The sequence below is a fragment of the Ovis aries genome, chromosome 8 (genome assembly GCF_016772045.2).
Source record: "Ovis aries strain OAR_USU_Benz2616 breed Rambouillet chromosome 8, ARS-UI_Ramb_v3.0, whole genome shotgun sequence".
In the NCBI taxonomy this organism is placed as follows: Eukaryota; Metazoa; Chordata; class Mammalia; order Artiodactyla; family Bovidae; genus Ovis; species Ovis aries.
Window position 1 is genome coordinate 40,503,450 of NC_056061.1, and position 21,591 is coordinate 40,525,040.

Below are 21,591 nucleotides of genomic sequence, written 5' to 3' on the forward strand. Positions count from 1 at the left end.
TAGGAATTCCAAAATTTCTCTTCATATTATCTTAGTAGTCTGGAATCTCCTTTTCTCTGCCCAGAAATGCCCTTACCAGGCTAGTCCTACTTTTCTCAAGAGTCACCTCCAGCTGGTTCAGTTCCCCTCCCTGCAGTGCAATACAATTTGACTTTCTTCTCCCATTACATCCTCTGCTTGCTGCTCTCCAAACACTGTATTGAACTGTAACTGTTGATTCTTGCCATCACCTTGAAAGCAAGACACAAAATTTTTAAGATTTGTATTATTATTCTTTGTACTTAGTTGTCTTACAGGATCCAGGAGATTATTGAGCCAAGGATTGAAACTCACCATGTCCTCCCTTTCCTCCATCACACCCCAGTATAATCCCTTCCTTCCTGCTCTTCAAACATACATCCAGGTTAAGTCTTACTACTAATCGTTGAAGAGGAACAGAAGTGCAAATAGAGACAAGCCTGGTAACACAGATAAAACACAACACTGGGAACTTTAAAAAATTTAATACCTGTTTAATGTAGTAGTTCCTTCTTTTTGTGTGTGATGTAAATGGAATAAACAGTTTTTGAAGACCCAAAAGTCAGGCTTTCTTTCTTAACGATTTGGAAAAAGTCTGACCTGGGTTCTTTTTTTAAAATTTATTTATAGTTGATTTACCATGTTTCAGATATATAGCAAAGTGACTTTTTAATGCTATATATATGTATATATATACACACATACATATTATATGTGTACACATACACACACAGATACTTCCCTGGTGGCTCAGATGGTACAGAATCGGCCTACAATGCAAGAAACCCGGGTTCGATCCCTGGGTCAGCAAGATCCCCTGGAGAAGGAAATGGCAACCCACTCCAGTATCCTTGCCTGGAAAATCTCATGGGCAGAGAAGCCTGGCAGGCTACATAGTCCATGGGGTCACAAATAGTTGGACACAACTGAGCGACTAACACTAAAACACATGCACACACAAATATATACATATATATTTTTCAGATTTCCCCCCATTGTTGGTTATTATCAGGTATTGAATAGTTTCCTGTGCTATACAGTAGGTCCTTATTTCTATTTTATCTGAAATTCCTAACTTATCTCCCCTCTACCCACTGCTATACCCTCTGGTAACCATGAGTTTGTTTTCTATGTCTGTGAGTCTATTTCGGTTTTGTAAATAAGTTCACTTATATGGGCTTCCTGGGTGGTACTAGTGGTAAAGAACCCAACTGCCAATTCAGGAGACATGAGACTCGGGTTTGATCCCTGGGTTGGGAAGATTCCCTGGAGGAAATGGCAACACACTTCAGTATTCATGCCTGGAGTATCCCATGGACAGAGGAGCCTAGAGGGCTACAGTCCATAGGTTCACAAAGAGTCAGACACGACTGACGTGACATAGTACACATGCATTTTCTAGATTCTATGTGATACCGTGTCTGACTTGATTCAATTAGTATGAAACTCTAGGTCCATCCGTGTTGTTGCAAATGGCATTATTTCACTCTTTTTTAATGGCTGAGTAATATACCATAGGAAAAGTGAAAGTTGCTCGGTCGTGTCTGACTCTTTGCAACCCCATGGACTACACAGGCCATGGAATTCTCCAGGCCAGAATATTGGAGTGGGTAGCCTTTCCTTTCTCCAGGGGATCTTCCCGACCCAGGGATCAAACCCAGGTCTCCCGCATTGCAGGTGGATTCTTTACCAGCTGAGCCACAAGGGAAGCCCAATATACTATATATCTCTTTATGTATAATATATATGCCCCATCTTCTCTTTCCGTCTATCTTTTGATGGACACTTACAGGCTGCTTTTATGTCCTGGCTACTGTTAAGTAGTGCTGTTGTGAACACTGGGGTGCATGTCTCCTTTCAAATTAGAGTTTTTATCTTTTCAGGGTATGTGCCCAGGAGCGGACTGCTAGATCATATGGCAACTCCACCTTTAGTATTTAAGAAACCTCCATACTGTGCTCAATAGTGGCTGCACCAATTTATATCCCCACAAACAGTGTAGGTGGTTTTCTTTTTCTCCATACCCTCTTGAGCATTGTTTATAAACTTTTTGTTGGCCATTCTGACCAGTGTATGGTGATACACCTCACTGTAGTTTTGATTTGCATTTTTCTAATAATTATGATATTGAGCATCTTTTCAAATATCCATTGACTATCTATGTTTTCTTTGGAGAAATGTCTATTTAGATGTATTGCCCATTTTTTTATTGCTTTTTTGTTATTGAGTTGTATGAGCTGTTTGTATATTTGGACATGAATTCCTTATCAGTCACATCATTTGTAAATACATTCTACCTTTTGAGGGTTGTCTTTCCATTTTCTTTGTGGTTTCTCTTGCTGTGCAATGCTCTTAAGTTTAACTAGGTCCCATTTTAAAACTTCTGTTTTTCTTTACATTACTCTAGGAGATAAATCAAAAAAGTTACCATTTATGTAAAGGAGTTTTCTGTATGTTTTCCTCTCTAAATTTTATAGCATCCAGTCTTACATTTAGGTCTTTAACTCTATTGAGTCTACTTTTTAAATATGCGTTAGAGAACATTGTAATTTCATTCTTTTACATGCAGCTGTCCACTTATGGAAGAGACTGTCTTTTTTCCACTGTATATTTTTTCCTTCTTTTTCTGTAGATAATTGACCTTAAACACATGGGCTTATTTCTAGATTCGATTCTGTTTCACTGATCTGTGTGTCTGTTTTTGTGTCAGTATCATATTCTTAAGTCGGGAGCAGAATTCTTCCAGGTCTTTCTCGAAACTGTTTTGGCTATTTGAGGTCTTTTGTGTTGACATGCAATTAACAATTTTTTTTTGTTCCAGTTCTGTGAAAAATACAATTGGTAATTTGATAGGGATTGCAATCAATCTGTAAAATGCCTTGAGTAGTATGGTTATTTTAACAATATTGATTCTTTTAATCCAAGCACATGGTAATGTCTTTCCATCTGTTTGTGTGGGCTTCAGTTTTTTTTTATCAGCATCTGAGTTTTCTGAGTACAGGTCTTTTGCAGTTAAGTTTATTTCTCGGTATCCTATTCTTCTTTATATGGGTTTCCTTATTTCTAAAATTTCACTGTTAGTGTATAGAAATGTAATGGATTTCTGTATATTTATTTTGTATCCTGCAACTTGACTAAATTCATTGGTGAGCCCTAGTAGTTTTCTGGTAGTATCCTCAGGATTTTCTATGTATAGTATCATGTCATCTGCAAATAGGCACAGTTTTACTTCTTTTCCAATTTGAACTCCTTTTATTTCTTTTTCTTCCAATGCTGTGGGGTCCTGGGTTCTATTTATTCTCCTGTTTGTGTAGTGTGGCCTTCAGAGGGGAGCAACTTGAGTGAATCTGTAGGCTGTTTTAATAGCCATAACTTTAATAGTGCTCTCAGATTTTGTGGAAAATCTACATGCCAGAATTTATAAATCTGTTTCTTTCATTTTCCTTATATACTATGTACACTTGGGTCAAAGCTTCATTGGTATTAGTCAAAGACAGTGAAACTTCCATTGTCCCCACCCCTACTTAACTCACAGAAGTTAGTTCTTGATAGAAAAAAAATCCCATTTGGCTGTGGGTCAAGTGGCATTTCTGAGGAAGGAATGAACTGTTTCTTTTCACTCTACAGACACACTACTTCAAATTACAGCTGCACTTTGACTTCACCCTTGGTGCTTCATGGTCTGACTAAAGTACATTCTCCAAAAAGTTCAAGATGGGTCTACATTCAGGCTAAGCCACTTCAACATTTATTTTTCTAATTTTGTGTTAAGGTCTTTTTGGGAAATACACTGATTTTTGGTTAAGATATGCCACTGTTCACTGACTCTTTTTGATGGTCAGAAATGAGTTTCCTTTGACTATTCAAAAACAAATGGTCTGGAGATAGAACATATATAAATACCTGAGCATATTATTCAAATATCCCTGCCATTATGTGCAACAGTAAGAAGTACTAACAGCAGATAAAAGTTTAGCTATACATTTGCTGAAATCCAGGTAACTGAAAATGATTTATTAAGGTGAAATGGTTCATGAATGGCAAACTTGCAAGGAATGAAAGACACAGAGGACTATGGAACTATTTTTGTGTACAAACATAATAAAATCCTCTAAAAATATTCAAAATAATAATTTTAAAATGTAAATACACATATACATCAATCCTAGTAATTAAGATAATAGATTCAAAGTACATAAAATTTAATAAAGAGAACTTTATTCTAAATAACATTCTTAAATCTGCCCATTAAGAGCACAGTAAACATTTTTTATTTTATTAATGAAATTAGATTTTTACATATAAAATCAGCTAAGTAATTTTATTTACAAAAATAAAAACTGCTTATTTACTGTGGAAAAATAACCATTTTGATAAAAGAAAATAATTTAATGAACGTGTAATGCAACAAAGTAAGAATGGCTTTTTGTTTCATTGTCTGATACTTTGACTTAAATGTGGATTACTTTGGTATCTCTTGAAACCTAAGTAATAAGATCCTTAAACAAGCACTGAATAAAAAATTAGGTTGGGTATGTTCTGGAAGCTGAATCAACATGACTAAGTGGAGTCTGTGGTCACAGAAAATTTGTCATTTTCTTCCTTTGCCCTTATGAAAATACATTAATAGAAAATTACCAATGGAAAATACTTTAAAATTTGTAATATTCCTATCAACTTTGACATTGCTTACCAAATTATATTAACTTCTTTCAACCAGTGTTAATACTTTGTCTAGAATTAGGGTAGAGGTAGACTAATCTTTGTATTCAAACATTTTAAAACATCGTCTTAAATACCATATAAGGAATAATATAAAATAGTATTTTTTAAAATATTTGAGATTTAATTTACTATTTTAAATAGTTAAATTCCTTTTTTATATACAGTAAGTTGTTGCTTAAAACTCATTTGATTAAAATTATTATTCCATGGAATTATTTGTCTTTTAATTGCTAATCTTTACAAATTAAGAATACCTATTTCTTAAGTTTCTATTTTTGAAAAAAAGTTCCAATGATTTAAATGCATTATAGATCCCCTACAACAAAGTATTAGGTGACAGTGTCTACTGATACGAAAAATGAAATTCAGAAACTGGGTTACAGAAAACTATTTGTAGTACATTTTTAGTAAATGTGATTTAACACCTGTAAGTAGAGCACAGAAATGCATGGGGCTCTCAGGTATTCTTCTATATCTGTAAACACATCCCTGAAGCCCCCAGACGCAGAGAAGTTCACTCTTGTGGGGGAAATGAGAGGCCCTCTATCTGCCAGGAATAAGAGCAAGGGCTTAGTAATAAAACAAAAACAATAGCTGGCAAACTTCTGTATTTTACGTTTGAAGCATTCTCTATTAATTTTAAAGAAAAATACACTTATTTTCATTTTGATACCAAAGGTTTTCCCTTTCTTTAAAAAACACCACATTTTGAGTTTCTATGTAAACTATATTTACACATGTCACCTGAAATCTAGTAACACAACAAATGAGTCCTTTCCTGGAGATAAAAGATATCAGAAAATTTATTTTTCATTCAGCTTATATGAAGAAAATAAACTTGAAATGTATAATTTTTAGAATAATGTGAAAAAGAAACCTTCCATGGAGAGCCCAATTTACAAAACTTACATTTTTTTAACTTACAATGAATACAATGCTACTGTTTTAACTGAATTGTGGGTGGTGGGAGGTGCTATTGAGGGGATTCTGGACTGTGAAATGAGGGTTTGTTTTTTTTTTTTGGTAACCACTCACCTTTAACTTTGGGGGAAAAAATATTTACTGTATGACAACATTAAGTAAATTAAAATCATCACTCTTCTGTCACTGATGACTTTCTCGATTTGAGAACAAGGTCTTTAATGGATGAGGAAAGCTCCTGAAGTTCTTTACGAGTTGTATTGATGATATCCTCTTGTTCTTTGTCTAATTCATCACTCAAGGGATCTTCTCCCTGCCCAGTCTTCTTATTTTGACTGACTAAATGCTTTACCACCAAACCTTGATACTTTACTAAAAGAGTATGTTGATCCTGTGAAAAGAGAAAGGAGAGGAAAGTTAACGAACATGGTTTAATTTTCTGTGGGACAAAGTAAGATTTATTCAACCATTATACACTGCAGGTCTTCATCTTTACAAATTACTGGTCACAGAAGTAGAAGGCTGAATCTAGCAAGGTCCTTGCTCTCAAGGAGGTTCCTTGCGCTCAAGGAGGTTAGATTGGGGGAGATAAAACACGAATACAGATAATTTTAATGTAAGTTGACTGAGCTGGGTTCTATCACCAAAGATAAAGTGACATGAAAATTCAAAGAAGCCAGTTTACTTCTAGCTGAGAAGTCCCTCAGAAGAATTGGTGTTGGGTAGGACTTTTAGAGCTGATCCTTGAAGGACAGGTTAAACCTGCATAAACTGAAATGGAAGACTGAGCATTATTATATCACTTCCAAAAGCTTAATTTCTAAATTCAGAATATTCTTTACTATAGATCTTAAAGGATCCTGAAACATTCCTGAACTAGACTGAGTTTTAAAAATCGATCTCCTCCTTCACTGTTCCCACTCTAGGAAGCAGAAACATGATGTTAATACACTCAAAATATTCAGAATCTAAAAGTTTTAAAAGTTTCAAGTACACTGAAAATATAATACCTCTGGAATTTTACTATTCAGAAAAGCAATGATCTGGGGGACACATCTTCCAGGTGCATGGAGCATGCTATGGGTTGAGAACTGAAACAACAGAACCGACGTGAGATGCAGGATAAGAGCAGGGTCTTCTGTGACTTTTAGCTGTTCAACCAGTGCTTGTCGATGCTGAAATAGTACCTGCCTAGACAAAAGAAAGTAACACAAGCATGTTATCATATTCTAACAAGTTCTCACCAATTTCAGTTCTTCCCTTCTGTATTCATTTTTAGGTTTCATAAACAATTTAAGGGACCATTTATGCAACAGACACAGTTCTGAACAGCACTGATAAACTAATATGCTAAAAAATGATAGAAAAACTATATAGATAGAAAAACTACACATCAGAGATTCTCAAAGTATGCTTTTTATTTTGAATTGTTGGGTATCAAACAGAAGTGCACTGGTTTAAATAAGGCTTCCTATAAAGAAGGTCTTAAGGCTAGTAAGAATTATTAATTCCTAGGCTTGATCAGCTATGGGATTAAGAACTCTGATACCTTATTCCATTGGGTCAGAGAGGGACACTTAAGGATATGAAGACTGACTATGTTTGAAGGTCTACAGCCATTTAGATACAACAGTTCTCTTTGCAGGATTCAGACAGACTCCAATTTCAGACATTAATTCAGTGTTACCTTTCTCTTTTTTTGTCTCCCTTCTTCAACATAATATCACAAGCTTCTGCTGCAGAATCCAGACAAGCAAGAAAGTCTTCTATGCTCTGGAAAGGTGTTTAAACCATTATTTACTTTTATAAACAGTCGCCTAAAGAAAAGTAGTCATTTAATACTGTTTTATAATTTTATACCCCAAATACAATTTTTAAAAAGGTCATTTTGTCATTAGTTTTGAAACTGTGATTTAGGACTAGACAGTAAAGTGTCCCCAGCTTCGTTTCTCTCTTCACCCTCAAAAGGGATGTCCTGAGTGTAAATTAATAGTTTTAAACTTAGTTTTCAGCTATTTTGATAAAAATCTATTCAAATATCACAAATTCTAGTTCAAATATCTAAATACAGTAAAGCTTTATTTACCTTTTCATTCAGAGAGTTGTGGAGTTTTGTGAGAGGCACTTTTGTTTCTTCTGATAATTTACTTAGAATTTTTTTTCTTACCTATAGGGAAAAAAAAAAATCCTTTGAGATTGTATATGCACTACATGTCAAAGCTACAGAGTACATCATGAGAAACGCTGGGCTGGATGAAGCACAAGTTGGAATCAAGATTGCTGGGAGAAATATCAATAACTTCAGATATGCAGATGACACCACCCTTATGGCAGAAAGCAAAGAAGAACTAAAAGCCTCTTCATGAAAGTGAAAGAAGAGAGTGAAAAAGTTGGCTTAAGGCTCAACATTCAGAAAACAAAGATTATGGCATCTGGTCCCATCACTTCATGGCAAATAGATGGGGAAACAGTGGAAACAGTGTCAGACTTTATTTTGTGGGGCTCCAAAGTCACTGCAGATGGTGACTACAGCCATGAAATAAAAAGACGCTTACTCCTTGGAAGGAAAGTTATGACCAACCTAGGCAGCATATTAAAAAGCAGAGACATTACTTTGCCAACAAAGGTCCGTCTAGTCAAGGCTATGGTTTTTCCACTGGTCATGTATGGATGTGAGAGTTGGACTGTCAAGAAAGCTGAGCTCTGAAGAATTGATGCTTTTGAATTGTGATGTTGGAGAAGACTCTTGAGAGTGCCTTGGACTGCAAGGAGATCCAACCAGTCCATCCTAAAGGAAATCAGTCCTGAATGTTCACTGGAAGGGCTGATGTTGAAGATGAAACTCCAGTACTTTGGCCACCTGATGCGAAGAGTTGACTCATTTGAAAAGACCCTGATGCTGGGAAAGACTGAAGGCAGGAGGAGAAGTGGATGACAGAGGATGGGATGGTTGGATGGCATCACTGACTTGATGGACATGAGTTTGAGTAAACTCCAGGAGTTGGTGATGGACAGGGAGGCCTGGGGTGCTGCAGTCCATGGGATCACAAAGTCGGACACGACTGAGTGACTGAACTGAACTGAATATACGTTAAAACAAAGCAAAACAAAAAATGTGTATCGTTCTTAAATTTCAGACTGCAAACTCGGGATAAAATACACTAAAATACTTTAACATCAGAACACTAGTCAACAGCCAGCCAAAGAGGCTAGATGCAGCCCGCATTCATCCCATTTGTGCCTGCAGTAAAAGAGGAGGATCAGAGAGCTTGTGAGTGAATGAGCACATACCCACCGTTCATCTTGCAAGAAGAGAATTTGGGGTAAGAGGCTGCTCCTTATCTTTTCCATTGTGGTGGGAAGAGTATTCTTCCCTAAGGCCAGATGAGGGAGCCCCACTCATAAAGATCAAGCATATCTATAAGTGAGGGGACTTGAGCCATGGATAGATGGATGCTATACTGTCTGGTGTGTGGCACTTTACTGCACTCTGCCCCAGATGTGCTTTGTGAAGTTTGATGGCATTTGTGGACAGTCTTATGGCTCCTTCTAGTGCAAAAGTTCTAGAGGAGGTCTTACTGGAATGGTGTGGGCAGCAGGCTCTAGAATTACAGTGTCTTGGAAGACTGGACAACCTACTGACTCCTGCCCTCCATGTTATACCAATCTTCCTGCGGCCCTTGAAGGGCATGGGACAGAACTCATTTGTTTCCCACAGTGGAGGCTGGCATGCAGGCAGGTACATGGAACAGTCCACATAGCTGGCACTCACTGTTCAAGCTGAAGAATGGAAGGGACACAGTGCCTTTCTAGGGTAGGAGGAAGAGATAAATGGAGCTCTGTTTGGAGGTTTAGGGAGAGTCCTTGATATGAGGAGGAGTTACATGATAATAACATTTCCCCCAAACTGCCTATCTCACTTACGTGACAAATGTCACATCAGGAGAGGCCACAGGCATGAGGCTGATTTAGTCTGAACTGGATCGATGCCAGTGATATGCAGTCAGTCTCATAAAGGCACTTTTGCCTCTTTCATTCTTTCTAATCTCCAACTTTAAGTGAATCTAGGGTGGCTCAGAGGTTAAAGCGTCTGCCTGGAATGCAGGAGACCTGGGTTCGATCTCTGGGTTGGGAAGATTCCCCTGGAGAAGGAAATGGCAACCCACTTCAGTACTCTCGCATGGAGAATCCCATGGAGGGAGGAGCCTGGTAGGGTACAGTCCATCGGGTCACAAAGATTCGGACATGACTGAGCGACTTCACTTCACTTCACTTCAGAGTGTGGAAGGAGAGGAGGATGGGGCAGACCATACTTTTCTTCCTCTAGGCAAATGGGAGCCATAGCTCCACCTTACACCGCAAGAAGGGAAGAGAGGAGCTTTGAATTTGAGATTAGAACTTAAGAAAATGAACTGGAGTCAGTCTAAATAAATGATACAGTGTCACAAAATGAAAATAATTGCAAAGTTATAGAATCTGGTCAGAACTCTGATAAGGGATGTGCAACTCAACAGGAAAGAGGGGCTGACACAGCAACAATTAGGAGGAAATAAAACCTGATTTCAAAATAACTAAACACCATTACTCTTCACCCTCTCCCCACCTTGTTCTGGCTGTCTCATGGGATTCTAAACTGTTGTGCTAGCCTAGACCTCTAAGGACTTGTTAATATTTCAGCTGCTTTACTTCTAGTCTCTGTGACAGACACCTCTTCTCCCTATCTATCCTACCTCTTTGGATAGTCACCTTCATTCTCTGAAAGGTTATCTGGTGAAATTAAATCCAATCTGGGTCATCTGATGAGCTTAAAAGAAGATTTTGTATACTACAGAGCTTATTTGTGTATGCATGCTTAGTCAAGTCCAACTCTTTGTGGCCCCCTGGACTGCATGGGCCAAATTCAGACTTAAATTGAAGAAAGTAGAAAAAACCACTAGACCATTCAGGTATGACCTAAATCAAATCACTTATGATTATACAGTAGAAGTGAGAAATAGATTTAAGGGACTAGATCTGATAGACAGAGTGCCTGATGAACTTTGGACAGAGGTTCGTGACATTGAACAGGAGACAAGGATCAAGACCATCCCCAAGAAAAAGAAATGCAAAAAAGCAAAATGGCTGAGGCCTTACAAATACCTGTGAAAAGAGGAGAAGCGAAAGCAAAGGAGAAAAGGAAAGCTATAAACATCTGAATGCAGAGTTCCAAAAGATTACAAGGAGAGATAAGAAAGCCTTCCTCAGTGATCAATGCAAAGAAATAGAGGAGAACAACAGAATGGGAAAGACTAGAGATCTCTTCAAGAATATTAGAGATACCAAGGGAACATTTCATGCAAAGATGGGCTCGATAAAGGACAGAAATGGTATGGACCTAACAGAAGCAGAAGATATTAAAAGGATGTGGCAAGAATACACAGAAGAACTGTACAAAAAAGATCTTCACGACTCAGATAATCACGATGGTGTGATCACTCGCCTAGAGCCAGACATCCTGGAGGTGAAGTCAAGTGGGCCTTAGAAAGCATCACTATGAACATAGTTAGTGGAGGTGATGGGATTCCAGTGGCACTATTTCAAATCCTGAAAGATGATGCTGTGAAAGTGCTGTACTCAATATGCCAACAAATTTGGAAAACTCAGCAGTGGCGACAGGACTGGAAAAGGTCAGTTTTCATTCCAGTCCCAAAGAAAGGCAATGCCAAAGAATGCTCAAACTACTGCACAATTGCACTCATCTCACACGCTAGTAAAGTAATGCTCAAAATTCTCCAAGCCAGGCTTCAGCAATACGTGAACCGTGAACTTCCAGACGTTCAATCTGGCTTTAGAAAATGCAGAGGGACCAGAGATCAAATTGCCGACATCCACTGGGTCATCAAAAAAGCAAGAGAAAAACATCTATTTCTGCTTTATTGAATATGCCAAAGCCTTGACTCTGTGGATCACAAGAAACTCTGGAAAATTCTGAAAGAGATGGGAATACAGACCACCTGACCTGCCTCTTGAGAAACCTCTATGCAGGTCAGGAAGCAACAGTTAGAACTGGACATGGAACAAAAGACTGGTTCCAAATAGGAAAAGGAGTACATCAAGGCTGTATATTGTCACCCTGCTTATTTAACTTATATGCAGAGTACATCATGAGAAATGCTGGGCTGGATAAAGCACAAGCTGGAATCAAGACTGCCAGGAGAAATATCAATAACCAAAGATATGCAGATAACACCACCCTTATGGCAGAAAGTGAAGAGGAACTAAAAAGCCTCTTGATGAGAGAGGAGAGTAAAAAAGTTGGCTTAAAGCTCAACATTCAGAAAACGAAGATCATGCCATCTGGTCCCATCACTTCATGGGAAATAGATGGGGAAACAGTGGAAACAGTGTCAGACTTTATTTTTTGGGGCTCCAAAATCACTGCAGATGGTGTCTGCAGCCATGAAATTAAAAGACGCTTACTCCTTGGAAGGAAAGTTATGACCAACCTAGATAGCATATTGAAAAGCAGAGACATTACTTTGCTGACAAAGGTCCGCCTAGTCAAGGTTATGGTTTTTCCAGTAGTCATGTATGGATGTGAGAGTTGGACTGTGAAGAAAGCTGAGCTCTGAAGAATTGATGCTTTTGAACTGTGGTGTTGGAGAAGACTCTTGAGAGACCCTTGGACTGCAAGGAGATCCAACCAGTCCATTCTAAAGGAGATCAGCCCTGGGTGTTCATTGGAAGGACTGATGCTGAAGCTGAAACTCCTATATTTTGGCCACCTCATACAAAGAGTTGACTCACTGGCAAAGACCCCGATGCTGGGAGGGATTGAGGGCAGGAGGAGAAGGGGACGACAGAGGATGAGATGGTTGGATGGCATCACTGACTTGATGGACATGAGTTTGAGTAAACTCTGGGAGTTGGTGATGGACAGGAAGGCCTGGTATGCTGCGATTCATGGGTTCACAAAGAGTTGGACGTGACTGAACTGAATTGAACTGGACTGCATGTAGACCACCATGCTTCTCTGTCCATGGGATTGAACCTGTGTATCCTGGATGGATTCTTTGCCACTGTGCCACCTGGGAAGCCCAATAGCATATTTATCTTTTTTAAAAGAGGTGATGTTCTCCTGTTACTTTCTATATGCTAACAGGAAGTAGACGGCCAAGCATGCACGTTATCATATTTATTAGAGGCATTTTCAGACACAATGACTAGTATTTCCTTTTATTATTACTGTTAATAGACTGGTCATATTTCCAGTCCTGGTAGCAACTGTATATGCAGTGTACTAAACCTGAACTAAAAAGCTGACAGATTTCTAAAAACTCCTTCCTGAATTTCATTTTCCTTTTAGGATGTGAGAAAAAATGTGCCTGGACTTCAAAGCAAAACACATCAAGAGTGGCAAGAAAAACACTAACTTACTTCACTGGTAATGGTTGCAGGATCATCTACTGCCATCATTAAGTCCGAAGCTAAGAAGTTGAAAATGAGATTAGTGATATCAGTACACACTGTTTTCAGCAAGTGTTTGGTAAGAGCAGTCTGGGTATCATCTGGAAAATAAAGATGCTTTATTAAAACGAATGCATGTGAGAATTAAAGATTTTAAAATTTAAAAAATAAAAAACTAAAAAAAATAAAAAATAAATAAATAAATAAAAATAAAAAATAAAACGAATGTCTGAGAACAACTGAGAATCAATGAAAACACACTATTAAGTACAATACCTGTAAAGAACTTCATCCCTTTTTCAAATAATCGAATATTATTGTAAAGGTTTGAAACCTCTTCTTGCAAGTCCTTGATCGTGCGCTTTCTACCAGTTCCAGAGGCCGAAGAAGTTGAAGACATGTAAACTGAATGTACCACCTCGAGGTAAGTTTTATTTAAAGGTCTATGAATAAGATAAATATATTTAATTCATTAAAATGCACTGGGTTTATGTAGATAGGAAATTTTGCTTCTATGGAAATAAGGCTTTAAAAAGATCTCTATTTTAAAAAAAATAAGATTTGGAGAATGGTTCACAAGAATTTTTCCTCTAATTCCAGAAATTAAAATTGAGAATAATTAATTTGAAGTTATAATCAAATTTATTGCACTAAAGACAATAAGAAAAACGGTTTTAACAAAAGCTTCAGTTCAAATTCAGTTCAGAGCAGATTATAAATGTTTCCCATCCTCAGGAATAATAAGTTATAACTTAAACTCTCAATTTCTAAAGTACTATAAAAAGATCCATATTTTAAAAAATCCTTATGCTAAACACAGAATAGACTTTTAAAATGTAGTGGCAAATAGTTAATAATAACTATTTTGACTTTTCATATATGAAAAATATAACAATGTAACGTATTTATGCACAAGAGCATTCATTTAAAATTTTTAAGAATTGACTACAAAAGCTCTATTTCTAAATTCAAAAAGTTAGATACACTGGGCTCCTGGATTGCATTTAGAGAAGCTTATACACACAGACTAACTTGTGGGAAAACTTCATGGTAGTTAGGGATAGTCGTTACATACAATTTATTTCTGTATAAAAATAAATTTAGCCTGGCTCATTTACAAGGCAGTGCTGTCTAAATTTATTCTCTCTGAGGGCAGTTTGTTACTTTATTTTCTCTCTAAAAGTGCACTGTTTATCTTCTGTTTGACAGAGAATAATCTTTTCATTGTAGATGTTACTTTTCATGCAATGTTGTTTTTCTTCCAACTGGGACTGGAAGAGAGAAGGAGAAGAGACTGCCTACACATTCCTGCCCTGTATTTTTGGCACTGCCTTGCCCAGCACACTTAAATATTTGTAGAACTACTTCTATAAGCAAACAAAATCTGGAATTCAGTGACTGTTAAATTTGAAGTTTTGAAAACACCAATATTATATGTTTTCAATGAGGTTGTGAAAATTTTAATAACTCACTAAATTTCTACCATAAAACAAAAAACATATACTTGCTTTATTAAATACTCTGCAAGCTCAGAAATAAACTCCTCAGGGGCATCTTGTAAGTGTTTTCTTAAAAAATCCTCAATCTCATCCTGGAACATAAAAGCAATCTCTGGTTTCTTCTTTCCTGTAATAAAAATGAGCCACAGGAAAAAAACAACAAAAATAAGCAACCTACAAGCAAATAATGTATTTAATAAGATAGTAATTTATTCATTGCTGATCATAAAGTCTCTAATGTTAACTTTTGTCACCAAAATTGCCCATGTCAAATAGAAATAAGCAATGAAAACACTGTTAAAATAGCAAATATAGTGGCATTTCAAGTAATAACATTTTAATTTGTTTTCTACATGTCAATCAAAAATAGTAATGATGATTCTTCCCCTAATCTAATTTGGATGATGCAAATATCTGGAAATCAAAACAATCAAGTGGATTGTTAAAATCTTAGGATAATTTTTTTGTTGAACAATGGATATGGAGCAGACTGTCCTTCTTTATAAATATTTACTAAAAATAAAATCATCCTTATAATCAAATGAACCACAATTCTAGTAGAATGAAGCTAAAAACTGTCTTTTTGAACAGGCATGGATGAAAAAAACCTACAATTTTACAGCCATAATTATTTTTGCTCTCACAAAAATAATTCTATGCCAAGGAAAATTTGTATGTAATGGAAATAATTGTTAACTGAGGAAATGTCATGCCTACTCACTTACTTGGAAAAGTATGGGTTGCAAAGAAAGCTAACAATATTTCCATAATTAATTGTTAAAGTATAAAAAAGTGATTATTGCCAGCTAAATTAGGTTACTGCCTCTAAAATAAAACCTTAGAGATAACAGAATAGCTCAAAAATCAATTTTCAGTATGCATCAAGATCTACGTACAGCTACTACTTGTAGCTTTAGGATAGATAGGAAAGTACTATCCGTTTTTTCCCCTGAGTTCTGCTATTCATTCCTGCTCTCTGACATCAAATAGTATGTGACTTCTGTCTGCTTCCTGTAGGTATTTGACTAGTTATTAAACTGTATTGTTTCCTTCCAGTAATCTTTTACACAGAGTTGAGCATGTATTTTAGCTGAGAATCAAACTGCATTCCCCATTTCTGAGATTACAACAAAACAATTTTTCAAAAGCACTGAAACTGCTTTTAAAAAAAATTCTTTTCTAGCTCCTCTCCTACTAAACTATACACAAAAGGAGTATCACAATGCCTCAATTACTTAGGACTACAGATTTTAGAGAAGTATTTTCTTAAATGCCCCTTCACTAACTCCTTGTTTAACCTCTGAGGAACTCACACAGAATAGTTTTAATGCTAATGAAAAATAAGGGTTGAGTTCACAGTTTCTAAGATAATTTTCTGTTAATTAATATTGCTTTATGTATGTTGAGAACAGTACCTATTTTGACTTATTTTAGAATACTTTAGATGGATCTTAAGCAATTGTTCTATTATAAGTAGTGGTGTATTAACATCTGAAGTCTTGTCACTTGATAGTTATATTTCCCAAGCCAATAAATAATAAATTCTGTGGAAGAGGAGAAGGGGAGGTATCATAGTTTCATTAATTTTTAAAACAAACAAAAAAATCATACATTTAGAAAAGCAAAGTAAGATGTGTCTTGCTAACTTAACCATACCAAATACTAACTAAAGTCTAGATAGAGAAAGATGCATATATCTAGTTCCCCTGCTTAGATAGAAGCAACCAACCAATTAGGTTATTACCATAAAAATTAAACATGGATAAAATTATTTTTAACTTAAATTTTCAGAGAGTCACTTTTCATAAAATGTTCTAATTTGCTTTGCATGGAAGCTGGGAGACCATAAAAATCTATGCAAGCTGTAACTGTAAAATGTTTCTAATAAACAATGGGAAAATTTATGATTGTTCTGTAACCTTTTAAAAATATTTGTGAAAACATTTAAATTGCTGGTTATGAATGTATATGGAAATGGAAAATAAGACTAATAATTTTAATTTAGTACACTGTAATTTAGTGCATCAGAAACACTGAGAATGAAAATGTTTTCTTTGTAAAAAGCTAATCAATAATAATTTGAACACTGCTTACCTTCTTCTCATCCTGTAACTTAAAATACAGGGCAAGCATCTTTTCTAGGCCTGAGCAAGCTGTCATATTCCCTTTATAACTCTCAATCAGCTTCCAACATTTTATTCTTTGCCCTCTCAACACTGTGAAACACTTATGAGAATTCCTTTAAGGTGAAGCTTTTCTGTCAATTTCACGCCCTGCTGCTGCTGCTGCTGCCGCTGCTAAGTCGCTTCAGTCGTGTCCAACTCTGTGCGACCCCAGAGACGGCAGCCCACCAGGCTCCCCCATCCCTGGGATTCTCCAGGCAAGAACACCGGAGTGGGCTGCCACTTCCTTCACGCCTTGAAGACATCTTTATCCTTCTGTCATAATCACTTCGCTTATCCACGTCAAGTGTGCCTTTACCAAGCTCCTCTGCACAGCTGGAGTTTCTTGAACAGAGGCAACTTCAGCGTTCCCACAGTCAGGTATTTCTTCTACAGCTCCACTTATTCTTGATCCATATTTCCAGTGTTATCACTTTCCTTTGCCACACATTCATCTTGGTTGGCCAATTTCCTCTTTTGATTATCCATTTTTGTGAAATGTCACATGGATTTATCGCTGGGGGACAAGGAGGTAACACAACTACATGCTGTGTTTTCAGTGCATAAAGCAAGGTAAGAGACGCACAGTGATCAGTCTCTGACAAACCTGGAAATAAGCGATGTGACTGTCACGGATCACGATGCACATCTGTTATTTATGTGGTCTATGGACTAAGGAACCAGCAGCAGAGTCTGTACCTTATGCAATCACTCAGTCAGTACACTACCCTGGTAACTGAGGTATGAACTGCATTGCTGGGGTACTGGTGTTATTTAATTGTGAAATTGTGCCCACTGAAACTCTGCAAAGCAAGGACTTCCTGCATAATCACAGACACCTCACTGTATGCATCTTAAGAAAGTTAAAAAAAAAAAATCACACACATACAAAGGAGAAGCGAAATGAGCTACACACCTGTGTGAGATGACTCATCGTCACTGTCATCATCTTTTCTTCCTTTCTTCTTGTTTTTTTTAATTTTGTACTCTCTGGCATTGCTGCCACCTCCTCCTCTCACACTTCCACTGCCCTCTGGTGGGAAAATGACATTAGTTAGTATTACCTAATACTGTTTTTAGAAATAATGACACTATATTGCCACATAAACTTAACTTTTAGCCACTTTTTAATGTTGTGGTTTATTAAAATATTTCTAAAATTCAAACAATAAAAATAAATAATAAGGAAATATTTGAATTAAAGCAACTCACTTAGATAGCCTATCTACTCTAAATGCAGTTCTCTCTCTAATAACATCTATTTTCTGAAGCTTTGACTTTTTCCTGGCCAAAGCTATCCCTTTACCTTCCTTCTATCTTTCTCAAAAGTATCCTAAGTTGCTTATCTCTGTTACCAGAGCCTCACTAACAGCCCCTATTCCAGTACCTCACAAATTTGGTTTTGTCTTCTTGATTGAAAGATTATTCCCCAGGTTTGCAGGAGACATGCTGACTCTCCCACCATCCTAAAAAAGAATGAACTTCTTGACAGTAGGGAGCCTCTCTCACTAATGTTCTCATTCTTGGGGTTAAGGCAATGCTGGACAGATAACAGGTGCTCAATAAATACTGACCATAAATAGGTTAAGTGGAAAAATATCAATCACATACTGGCTAAATAAAGACTAAAAAAATACAAACCAAGAAACAGACTAAGACACTATCAATAAATTAGAGGTATTTCTCTATTATATATCTACATTTAAAATATCTATTCAACAAAATAACGGGATTATAACATTGAAAAATATTGAAAACATATTTCTTCATAAAAGATTCATTTTTAAAATAGAATGATATATATATATAAACAAAGATTTTTTTTCTAAACTCTAAGTAGAATTCTCTTAATGTCAAAGTGAACTGAAAGTCACACAGTCGTGTCCGATTCTTTGCAGCCCCATGGACTATACAGTCCATGGAATTCTCCAGGCCAGAATACTGGAGTGGGTAGCCATTTCCTTCTCCAGGGGATCTTCCCAACCCGGGGATCAAACCCACGCCTCCCACATTGCAAGAAGATTCTTTATCAGCTGAGCCACCTAGATTTCATCATATTCTATAAGTTCTATTGCTTTTATGATAGAAAAACACAACTTTCAAAATAAAAGTTTAAAGTGAATGTGTTTTTTACATTTGGTAATAAGTTTCTTACAGTAAATATGTTTGATATTATTCCATGAACTGTAATTAAACTATTATAACATCAGTATCAGAACAAAACACCAGATGACCCTGAATTTTTAAGGATATAAAACAGACTAGTTATATAAGTACAACCAACTGATTAAGTGGATTTAAATCTTCAATTAACAAAATATGCATTGCTATGAAAATTGTGATTACAGTAATTTACCATATAGTTTTCCCAGAATAGAGAAATTTCAAAATACCATTATTGATTCTGTATAAAAAGATTTTGAAGAGAAAAATAATCTTGAAGTAGTGAACTTCCAGAGCAAATAAAGTTTTTATAATGCATGTTCGGTATAGCTGTATTTATTGGTTAAATACATTGAATATCTAATTTCTTTAACCTTGATATAACACTAATAAAATTTTTCATACTACAAAAAGTATGGAAAATACATGTTAATTTCCCAATGCAAGTTACTAGTATACCAGTGATACCTAGGATAATTTCCAGTGATTCTAAATTAAAAGAATACATAAAAACAGGCCCTCAGGAAATTCATTCACTCAATAAATACTTATGGAGCACTTAAAATATGCCAAGGAGTGCTCTAAGTATTAGGGAAACAATAATAAATGAGATGGAGAAGATTCCAAAATGATAAAAGACATCACAGTGATAAAAGTGATGTAAAAAGCTAGGAGAATAATATATGGAGACTGACAGTGTTGTCTACTATTCTCGGTAGTGGTTGGGGAGGCCTCTGTAAGGAACTGACATTTCAAGGGGAGCTCTTGATGATAAGAAGGAAACAGTTACTTGAATTCATGAGACCATTCCAGGTAGAAGTGAACATAAACTTGCAAAGTCTGAGAATCAAGAAAGAAAAAAAAAAAGCTACCAGGGCTGGAACATTAAAGAGCAATGGGAACAGGAAGTCATGAAATTAGCTTAATTCTCACAAAATGAAAGAGTAACCATCAAAATTTTCATTTTTATTATCAGTTCATTAGCAAACGATGTGGTTAATATCAGCAGGTGAATTAAACAAAAAGGCATTCCTAAAGGTCTGATCAATACAAAGTTCACTGCAATGAATAAAAAACTCATCTTGAATCTTCCATGTTATTAATAATTTGTTACCTGTTGCTTTCCTCCTTCGTTCATCTTTCTTATCCTTTTTACTTGTATTAATGCTTTCTAAAATGGAGATTTGTTTCAGATCTTCTTCAGTGATTAAATGAACAGGATTATTTTTCATTTCCTGAAATAAAACATACTTATTTTTTGTAGGCAAAAATACAAAATATTACAAAATGCATAAAATAAAACTTGTTTATATACTCATATTCTAATTGTTTTTTGTTTGGTTTCACTGCTAAGAATTATAGAGCTTTGTCTCAGCTGCCACTCAGATTGTTAGTCCTTGCCCCAAATCAATCTCCTTCCTTGTTGTCCTTGACTTTTTGTATTTATCACCAGGTAATGAGAAATCCTATGCCTGATCACATAACAACTAACTGGCCACACAGTACTGGATGTAATCGTCTTTAAATGTTATTGGCTAATTTTGCCACTGCCTAACAGCTGACCCTTTCTCCCTCTCTTTTCAAGATTCCCATGGTCCAGTACCACTTGGACATCCGAGATTACTAGAAAGATAATGAAAAAAAAAAAAAAAAAAAAAAAGAAAGATAATGGAATCTCCATTCCCACAATAATGATCACATATGAGTTGCATACTTAGTCATGTAAACTTTTCCCCACTCTGGACTCATTCTTGATCTCAGCTTTTTTATAAATTTATGTTAGAAACAATGAACTATTTCAAAGTTCAGAAAATGGTTCTAAATCTGTAGTGAAAAACATTTTCTTGTTGAAAATATTTCCTTTTCAGTTTTTCAATGAAATGTTATATCATTTTGTTTGAGTGTCATTTTATTTGAAATGACAGTTCAAACAAAGGAATTTTTTTTCCCCTAAATTTATTTTTGTGGTTGGAGGGAGGAAAACAAGAAAAAAGACAGTGTTAAACTGCAGTTTAGTAAAAGGTCACAATGAAAATAATAATGTAGTCATTTACTAACTGGTAGCTAACATGTATCAGACACTTCCTTAATTCACATTTATCCTTGTAAGAATAGGCATCATCCTTTTCTTTGAAGATGGGGGAACTAGAGGTCTATTAGTCAAACACCTACAGGGTAAACAAGCTGAAATTAGAACTCAGGTTTACAGACATCAGTCCAGTGTACTTTATACTCCTCTCTGCTGGTTTGCAGGCCAAATAGAGAAAAGTTGTGTCATTTTTAAGACTATTAAGGAGCTTAAAAGGAATACAGATAAACAAAAATTATATACTTAATAGGCCCTCATGAATTAACAGTCTGAGATAATAAATGGGCTTTTTCTACCTATTTGTGAGCAGGCTTTATTATGGGGGTGCTGTTAACCAGAAACATGAATTCAGCAGTCATTAAAGCAGACATGGTATGACCTCTGCTTCTAAACACTTCCACAGTAGTTGTTCTGAGGAACTAATCAATTTGGATGGTAACAATTTCTTTCCTCAGTAAGTTATCTGGCTGGTAACTACTAAATAGGTAAAATTATGAGGCTCTGCTAGACACAGTAAATATAATGTGTATTGATAAATAGATATACTCTATATTATGCATATAATCCA

At 36.0% G+C, this 21,591-nt stretch overlaps 1 protein-coding gene across 1 annotated transcript in view; it reads right to left on the reverse strand.

Moving 5' to 3' along the window:
* Positions 1–4,011: 4,011 nt before the first annotated feature.
* Positions 4,012–21,591, reverse strand: part of UFL1 (UFM1 specific ligase 1) — a 67,823-nt gene continuing 50,243 nt past the window's right edge. The window contains exons 11-19 of the mRNA XM_004011263.5: positions 20,049–20,169; positions 17,688–17,804; positions 14,619–14,736; positions 13,387–13,553; positions 13,081–13,211; positions 7,751–7,831; positions 7,352–7,437; positions 6,675–6,855; positions 4,012–6,055 (exon numbers count right to left, since the gene is read on the reverse strand). Of these exons, the coding sequence (XP_004011312.3) occupies positions 5,837–6,055; positions 6,675–6,855; positions 7,352–7,437; positions 7,751–7,831; positions 13,081–13,211; positions 13,387–13,553; positions 14,619–14,736; positions 17,688–17,804; positions 20,049–20,169 (1,221 nt within the window). The 3' untranslated portion in view covers positions 4,012–5,836. The remainder of the gene's footprint in view (positions 6,056–6,674; positions 6,856–7,351; positions 7,438–7,750; positions 7,832–13,080; positions 13,212–13,386; positions 13,554–14,618; positions 14,737–17,687; positions 17,805–20,048; positions 20,170–21,591) is intronic.